Raw genomic sequence first — 9062 nt, forward strand, 5'->3', positions numbered from 1 at the left:
CACAACAGTGTTCAGATCATCTTTTTTCCTGACAAAATCAATAAAATGCCATTTCTATCTGCTGAATGTAAGCTTTTCCATATTCCAAGCTCGCCTGCTGCACTGGGGACAACACATGCATGTGCGAGTCGTGAAAATTATGAAAATAAATCTAGGAATTATTTGATTGTTGGATTTTGAGGCATCAAAAGTAACTAAGTAACTAAGCTGTTTTATGGATGTTAACGGTAATATTATTACTGAAATCTTATTAGTAATTAGTTACACTACTAGTTACTGCAAAAAATAATATTATTACAGTAACTAAGTTACTAGTAGCTAGTTACTGCCCAACACTGGTGATGTCACGAATTCTGTCCATGAACTTCCGTCTGCTTGCCACCAGAGGTCGCCCTCCCATTATAGTGACTCTCACACCACACAGACTGTTACACATCACCCTGGACTACATTTCCCATGCTCCATTGCACTAATCACAAGCTCACCTGAAACCAATCACACACAGCTGCTACCAATAACACACACTATATAAATCAGTCTCACACCACCATTCAACGCCGAGTATTGTTTAGCGTTTATCACTGTTTAGTTGATAGCTACTTTATGGAGCCTGCTCTATCTTTCCCAGTTTAGTCATAGTCTTGTTCTGATTCTCACCTGTGTATTTCGGATTACCCCTTTCGTCTTGCCGTTCGGACTCTGTTTGCCCCTGCCTGGATTATTGCTGCGTACCTAGATTATCTCTCTTTGCCTTGCCCTGTTGGATATTGTTCACCGTCGATCGACCAACGCCTGTTTACTGGACTGCTCTTGTGTTTTGCCCGTGCCATACCTGTTCGCTGGTGTTTTGACCCTGCCTGTGTTTGTGACCACGTCTTTTAATAAAAAGCTTGCATATGGATCTGCACGTCTCTCATCTCGTCTGCTCCATTACAGGTGATGGGCTTTCATAAAAACACGCAGTGTTTGCAAAATTTCGTAGTGCTGTTGGACTGTATCAGCTTTTGAAACGACACTCCACCAATCAAATTCGCAGACCAGAACTAACTGTTGTATTGATTTCTGAAATATACATTTGCAATAGAAATAAAATATGACGTCTGTACTAAGAGACCTCTAAAATAAGATCCTTAGAGGGGGCCAGAGCTCTCAGCTTATTACTGTTAAACTATCATGAGTGTGATTGAAAGATACTTAACTTCACTTAACCCGGCCAACTAACTACCCTTCTGCTCTGTTTAAGAGACATTCAAATGCACCTCAGTTTTACAAGAAGATTGGATTGAGTTCTAAAATTTCGGTTAAAATATGCCTTTCTTCAAACGGCATAAAACATTACACAAATCTATCTCAAAGTCTTATGGGAACCATCTCTAAGCACCTTGAGGTACATATTGGAAGCGTATGCAAATTGACCCGACTTACCACGAAGCATGTCAAAGTTCTGATGTGTGCATTAAAGACTGTAAAACTGGCTGCACCTCTCTGTGTCGTTAATGTAAATCACACCATTAGCCAGATGACTATGCAGGCTGCGGAGAGCTGATGGAATGGAGCATAAATCCCCAGATAAAGGTTCAATCAGTGACTGTAACTCTCCGTTCTTCTCTTTGTGTCTCACTTTCACTCTCTCTTTCCAAAGTGCCACTTGAAAAGGGTAGTTAATGGAACTGCTCCACATTGCACTGCCTCTAAAAATTTATCCTTTCCATTCACCTCCGGTTGAGCTGCCTCATTACTGAAAAATGTTTCACTTGCCCTTCTCTATCTCTTAAATTCAATATAAAACAAACAACCTTGTATAAGATTTAACCATTTCCCATTTCCCCTGCCTGGCACATGATCTTTAAAGAGAAAAATAGCAAAATCTACTTTCTCTTTCATTCATAACACAAACATGGCTGTCTTTACAAACCAGTGTAACCAGTTTCCAGACCAGAACTTCCTTGAGATGCTACTAAATGCTGGCATACTATAATGTAGTCTTACATTATATTTCCAAAGGACATTGTACTACTCATTTACCAAATACCAGAGTCCCTCTCTTCTGACCACTAATGCAGTAATCAATCAAAAATTATATTATATAAATGTAATATAATATTTAATATAAATATATTATATATTCTACTAAATTGTCATAACATTTAAGCGTGTCACTATCCTTCTACAGTGCCATAAGACTTTCCACACTATATAGAACTGGAATATCCTGAAAATAATCAGCCAAACTACAAAATAAATGAAACTTGGAACTATCTCCAGAAACAATGTATTATTAGTACCTCTGTCTGAATAAACAGAATGTATCATTTTCTATTTTCTTCTTGGACTTTAACGTTTTGCTATCTTGACTGTTGCAGCACTCCATTATAGACACAGCTTAGGCTGATTTAGACTAAATTATCCTCTACAAAATGTTGCAAAATGTTCATTTTGTTTGCTGCTTTCATGCTATTACTGAACCCAGAATATACCTCTATTGTGCATGTGTGCACCCTGTTCCCATTAGAGAATAATACCACTGGAGCAGTTAATGAAGGATTTGATAAATTCACTCAGTTTATATTGTTCGGTACACAAAACCTGGAGCTTTTTGGCTGAGCTTACCAATCACCAGACTAGCTCAAATATGATTTCAATCAAGACAGCTTTTTGAAAAAGTAATAGATGTATGTGTATTACCATAAAAATAATGTAAAAAAAAAACATTCCTGACCAACTAAACAAGTGGGAAGTGAATTAAATTGATTAATGAATTAATCAATGTTGCCATCTGCTGGTCGTCTTGATGAATAGCTTTTTCTCGACTGCAATAGTTCTCTCGCTTGCTAGATTGCAAAACTCTCCTTAAATTAATGAATATATATTTAGCGAATATTAACAAAACATTATTAAGGTTTGTTAATGACGTATTTCAAAACTTGACTGCACATTTTAAGTGGTTTACTGCTTAATTTCAGATGCAGACAAATTAGTGTTACTATTTGGTTTAATTCATTTATTTATTTATTTTTCCCACCGGTGAATTTATGTTTTTGACTTTGCTAAAATGAATATAAGATTAATAAGATAAAATTGCTTTTGCTTATTTGGTCACCAAATTCACACAGCAGGTATTTCCAAAGTAACTGAAAGTGTTACGTGTATAAGTTAAAAGAAACTCCCAAATATATTGGTAAAATGACAATAATACATGTGTAATGTAATTATTAGCTGGGTAAAATTGTATTTACTGTAAGTAAATAAAAGTATTAACCAGATCTTTCCCCCACTTTACATTATCTGCTAAGGGAACTGACCTCCAGTCAACAAGGCTCAGTTTCTCTTTGCAATTCATAGGCATGCCGACCAATCACAATGCGCCGTCGAAATCACGTGTTGCCGGTTCACTGACGCAAAACCTCCGCGACTCCTACTGCTCTTTCCTCTATGTGAATGTCGTCGCTGCTCTTTTAAAAGCTGATTTGACACGGTAAGAAGGCAATATTTGGTTTATCAGTGGTTACAGCGCAGTCCTGTTCAGTTTCGATAAAACATGTTTATTAAACTGTATCGGTGTTTACTGGGTTGCCGAAAAGTCTTGCTGATAATGTTGACAGTTCCATAAGCTTACCGCGGCGCCTGCCCAAATCGACAAGGTCAGAATAGACTTTAACCCATGATAGACAGCCAGGTAATTCAGACATTTGACAGATCTTTATATGGTGGATAGATTCAGTATATTCGGGGAGTGTTGACGTTCAGTGCTATTCTTTCGAAAGCAACAGTACTAGTAAAATAAGTTTAAAAAAAATGCTATTTGCTATATGCTATTTTAAATGCTTGATTAAAGGCAAAACACCACCACATAAATTATATTTTAACATCAATATCTGACTGGTGCTATTTTATATATAAGTTGGGCTCATTTTCTTACATCTGAGACTTTTCTTATATGTGCTGTCTGATCGATTCTTAGGTGCTCAGGTGAGGTGTGGTGGCAGATGCGTTGACTGGTTGTTGAATACAGGAAGTCCTCTTTTCAAAATGACCACCAGGCTGCTGTGCAGATGGGCACGATTGTTTCCTCGCTGTCCTCAGGCTGCTACAGCCTCAGCCCGACTACAGACCTGCACAGTCCACCAGACAGAGCCAATGTGCCAGATGTCCCTGTCTTGGATCCGTCCTTCTGCTAGGCACCTCTGTCAGGGCAGTGAACTAGCTAGGATGGAGGAGACGACATTACCATATGAACAAACACAACTAGTCCGACTTGTTGAAAAGGTATCCACCCCAGAGGAAGTGCTTCAGTTGTGGGCAGAACATGGCGGATCTGCTAGTGATGCTGCCAGGTGTCTGGTCCAGCTGAACCTGCGGGTCATGGAGAAGGGTGGTGAAGGAATCCTGCAGGATCCGCGGTGCGAGAGCATGCTGGAGACCGTACATGCTCAGGTAGCCAAGATTGAATTGAAAGTCTGCTTGTCACTGATATTGAGACAGCAGAAGATTATCTTTGTTGTTGTTCTCTCACAGGTGTCCTCAGTGTGGAATGGTTCTCTGGTGGGTCTTCTACGTGCTCTCACTATGTTGGGTCTCCCTTCTGATGCCCCTCTACTCTGCTCCATCCAGAATGAAGTGCTCTGGAGGATCCGGCGCCTCACCTACCGGCACCTGGCGTACCTGGTGGACTGGGTAGCCTTTCAGCGAAGACAAGGGTGGGATTCACATGCTTGACAGAGCTTGATTCCTAATTATAGTCATTACTACCGCAACATAATTTAAAATTTAACATTTAAATTTTTTTTTTTACATTTTATCCGTCTTTATCTACATATTTTAGAATGTATTTTATTTGACTAAATTAAATAACTCTGATCTATTACATTACTGGTAAAACGTTTGGGGTCTATAAGACATTTTTGCAGAAATTAACAGTTTTATTCAGTCAGAATGCATTAAATTGATCAAAAATGGTGGTAAAAACTTCAATTAAATGCTTCTCTTTTGAGCTTTCTATTCTCAGAGAATCCTAAAATAGGTATCATGGCAGCATAACCGCTTTCAATATTTATAATATGTGTTTCTTGAGCACCAAATCAGCATATTAGAATGATTTCTGAAGGATCTTGTGACACAGGAGTAAGACTTGTGGAGACTGGCGTAAAAGGCTGCTGAAAATTCAGCTTTGTCATCACAAGAATACAGTAAAATACATTTTAAAATATATTATAACAGAAAACAGTTATTTTAAATTGTAATCATTTTCACAATATTACTGTTTTTACTGTATTAGCCTTGCTGAGCATAAGAGACTTCTTACAAAAACAAATCAACCCCAAACGTAAGTATTTGTATGCGTTTGCTTTGAATGAACTGATATGAATGAATATCTATGTCAGTCATTTTTCTTAAAAGTTTCTTAAGTTCTTGATGCTGTAGTTGGTCCAGTAAGTAGCTGGTCTGTTCTCATAATGTTGTTGTTCGTGTTGTAATAGGTATGAAAATGAAGCGCTTACCACAGCCCTGCTGAAACAACTGGAGCTGCGCTGGACAGAGCTGTGTGACAGTCGTACCATCAGCATTCTCATGGGCCGTGCTTCACTCTTCACCCCCTCTCTCATGGACAAACTGGAGGACAAAGTGAGTGCACACACACAAACACCTTTAGCCACCTACACACTTTTGAACACATTTGCTTTATGTTGTATTAGGCTTGTGTAACTTGATTGTCTACCACTGAACTGTATCGTGTGTTTTCTAGGCTCTGGAGTTGGCAGAGAGCTTCACCGCAGAGGATATCCGGAGGGTGGCATTTGCACTGGCCTCTCAAAACAGGCGTGCCGTTCCTTTATTACGTGCTCTCTCATACCACCTGAACCAGAAACCCTCTTTTGAACTCAAAACACCATTGCTGCTTGACATCGCATACGTTTATGGTTAGTGAGATTTTTTTTTTCCCAATTAACCTCATTAAACAGCTTTTTGCCTAGACTTGTATAAATAACTCTAAAAATCTAATTGTGTTCTCATCTTTCTCTAAATAAAAGGTAAGCTGAATTTTCATCAGACACATGTGCTCCAGAGAATAGCGGCAGAGCTGTTGCCTAGGTTATCAGAACTGAGTTCCCTCGATGTCACCCGCTGTGCCAAGTCTCTAGCCTTTCTCAAGTGGCTCCACTTGCCTATGTTTGAAGGCTTTGCTCAGGTTGGAATAATTTTTTTTATCAAATCAGCACCATCAAGTAAATTATACTTTTCTTGAAGGCAACCTTTTATTTAGTTTGATTTCAGTTGTCTTTCACCGGTCTCCATCAACTTGTTTATTATTTTTCCCCTCTCTGTTGTTTTTCAGCACTATGTGAGTAATAGTGAAAACTACAGCACTCTGCAGGTGTGTAATCTCCTCATATCTTTCGCCAAACTCAACTTCCAACTCAGCAAAGGAGAGGAGTTTTACCAAAAGGTAACCAATAAGAGTTGTAATATTGTATTATTATCCTTGATTAACTGCAATGCTGGGTGTGTATGTATGTGCATGTACGTATTATGTTTTATTGTGTGGCTATAGGTACACAAAGCTTTGGAAGGTTCCTTTCAGAATTTAGAGCCATTCCTGAAAACAGACGTGGTCTGGTCGCTATGTGTGCTGAACCAAGCCAATCCTTATTACATCTCCTCTGTTACCAAGTATGACTTTCAGAAGAAACTTACAGGTGCGTAGGCATGAATATGCTAAAAATATTAAGAAAAGGCTGTACTGTCCATTTGGGGAAAACTGCTGAATACACATTTCTTACGTAGCACTTTGATTAATATCATTTGATGTTCTCATCCGAAACACATGGTGGCAGTATAGCCTCATTGTCCAGTGTCTGTCTTTACTTTCATTAGAGGCAGATTTAACATACACTACCTTTCAAAAGTTTGTGGCAAGTAAGAATTTTTTTTTTTATTATTTTATTCAGCAAGAACACGTTAACTTTTACATTGTAATCTCGACTTCAAATAATGCTGTTTTGAACTTTCTATTAATCAAAGAATCCTAAAAAAATATTTTGGTTTCCATGAAAATATTATGCAGCACAATTAACAATTAATTAACATTAAGAAGAATAATAAATATTTCTTCAGCACCAAATCACTGAAGACTGGAGTAATGGCTGCTGAAAATTCAGCTTTGTAATCACAGGAATACATTTAATTTTAAAATGTATAAAAATAGAATTTATTGTAATATTTCACAATATTGCTGTTTTTACTATATTTTGATTAAATAAGTGCAGAATTGGTGAGTGTAAGGGACTTATTTCAAAAACATTTAAAGAACTTATCAACCGCAAACCTTTGAAATGGTACTGCATTGTAAGGAATGGTTCACCCCAAAATGAAAATACTCTCATTATTTATTCACCCTCATGTCGATTTAAACTTGTATGCTGTTATTTTTTTCCATGGAATACATAAGCACAAATGTCAATCACCACACTTTTTTTTCATACAAGGACAGTTCATAGTGACCAAGGCTGTCAGTCTGTGCACTATAGTCAGTCTGCAGTAGTATGATGTCATGATAAAGTTTTCTTGACCTATCCAGCAGGTGGCATTGTGGATCGGACTGAGAGCTATCGGCTGAAATTGCTGCATATCTCTGCCTTTGCTCAGCTGGAGCCTCTAGGAATCACTATTGAATCCCCCACTGTGCTGCTGCCAGCTCCCCAGGGCAAAGTGGAGGGCAGCACCCCTCTGCAGAGCAGCCTACACACAGCCCTCCAGAGCCTGACAAATGGCCGGACACAGGCCCTCCGCACTGCTGTCAAAACCATATACGGCTGGACAATAGGTAAGTAGCAACTGTGAACACCAGAGCGATGCAAGTTAAATACATTTTCCAAGGTAACAGAGGGCATATTTCTTTCCCATTCATGGATCATGAATACTTAAGCAGTAGTCTAACAGAATCTCCTGTTAATATGTGAATCTGTTGATTGTTTTCACCACAGATGGAGAGCTTATGGTAGATTCAGAAAGTAAGCCTATTGATTTGGATAACTTGAAAGCCCCTCATTTACCTGGAGGCGGTGGACGTGATGCCTTACCTGCAGGGGCACGGAGGTGAGTGTTAAAGTGAAAGCCTTGTCCTAAGTTCACATACAGATGATTTCTAAATTTGTCAGTTGTGTATGTCTATTTGCAGAATAGCATTTGTGGCTTGGGAGTTTCCTAACTTTTGTCTCAGGAGCAAGGATCTGCTGGGCCGCTTTGCCATGCAAAAACGCCACCTACAGCTGGCTGGGTTCATATTGGTGGAGGTGAGGCAGTGAAATACAAGGATAGGATATGTAAACATGTCTGTTCATTTTAAGTATAAAAGCCCATTCTCACCAAGAATGATAACTAGTGTTCACACCAATAGATAATAACATGTCATCTGGCACTTAACATTTTTAAGCTTTTTGAAGTTGAATGGGTTTTGATTGGCTGTCCATGTTTTTACTGTTAATCAGCTGAAAAAACCATTCTGAAAGTGACTCCAATGCTATCTTTCCTACGGTGCCCATAAGGTGACATGTTCAGTTCACTTAGTTTTGTCGTGGCCACGACATAATAACCCGTGGGAACGTGATAATATGTCGTGGCCACTAGATATTAATTTGAGGGAACGTCATATTAACTTGTGGGAATGTGATATTATGTCGTGGCCACGAGATCATTTTGTCGAGGTAACGACATCCTTATGTCGTGGCCTCGAGGTGCTATGTTGAGGGAACGACATCCATTTCTCGTGGCCACACGTTTAATGCGTAAAACAAACCTGCGTGACCATAGCAACCCCGGATTATCAGAGATGGAGGTTATATTTTTATATTTGTTTATATTAATTTTTTCCCTTTATTTCGATCTCTACTTAACGTTCTGAATACTTTTGTAAATAATAGCCTACTGTAAATGCTCAACATGCCAATAAAGCTTTGATTATGCTGACTGGAATTTTTGCTGGAATGCAGTTTAAATTTAACATATATTTCATTTTATTTCGGCTAATTAATAGACCATAATTATAAATACTATAGTGTTTCGTT

At 38.5% G+C, this 9062-nt stretch overlaps 1 protein-coding gene across 3 annotated transcripts in view; it reads left to right on the forward strand.

Annotated features, from left to right (window-relative positions):
- Nucleotides 1-3372: 3372 nt before the first annotated feature.
- LOC107671367 (protein TBRG4-like) overlaps nt 3373-9062 on the forward strand; it is an 8288-nt gene continuing 2598 nt past the window's right edge. Inside the window, exons 1-12 of one of the 3 annotated variants that reach the window (XM_016464273.1) lie at nt 3373-3475; nt 3962-4434; nt 4516-4697; nt 5276-5323; nt 5478-5622; nt 5744-5918; nt 6030-6187; nt 6335-6445; nt 6551-6695; nt 7577-7822; nt 7983-8094; nt 8177-8291. In XM_016464273.1, coding sequence (XP_016319759.1) covers nt 4030-4434; nt 4516-4697; nt 5276-5323; nt 5478-5622; nt 5744-5918; nt 6030-6187; nt 6335-6445; nt 6551-6695; nt 7577-7822; nt 7983-8094; nt 8177-8291 — 1842 coding nt within the window. In that variant the 5' untranslated portion in view covers nt 3373-3475; nt 3962-4029. The remainder of the gene's footprint in view (nt 3476-3961; nt 4435-4515; nt 4698-5275; nt 5324-5477; nt 5623-5743; nt 5919-6029; nt 6188-6334; nt 6446-6550; nt 6696-7576; nt 7823-7982; nt 8095-8176; nt 8292-9062) is intronic. The other 2 variants (XM_016464274.1, XM_016464275.1) reach the window with 2 other exon arrangements.

Source organism: Sinocyclocheilus anshuiensis, unplaced genomic scaffold (genome assembly GCF_001515605.1).
Source record: "Sinocyclocheilus anshuiensis isolate Anshui unplaced genomic scaffold, SAMN03320099.WGS_v1.1 scaffold4075, whole genome shotgun sequence".
Lineage (NCBI taxonomy): Eukaryota > Metazoa > Chordata > Actinopteri > Cypriniformes > Cyprinidae > Sinocyclocheilus > Sinocyclocheilus anshuiensis.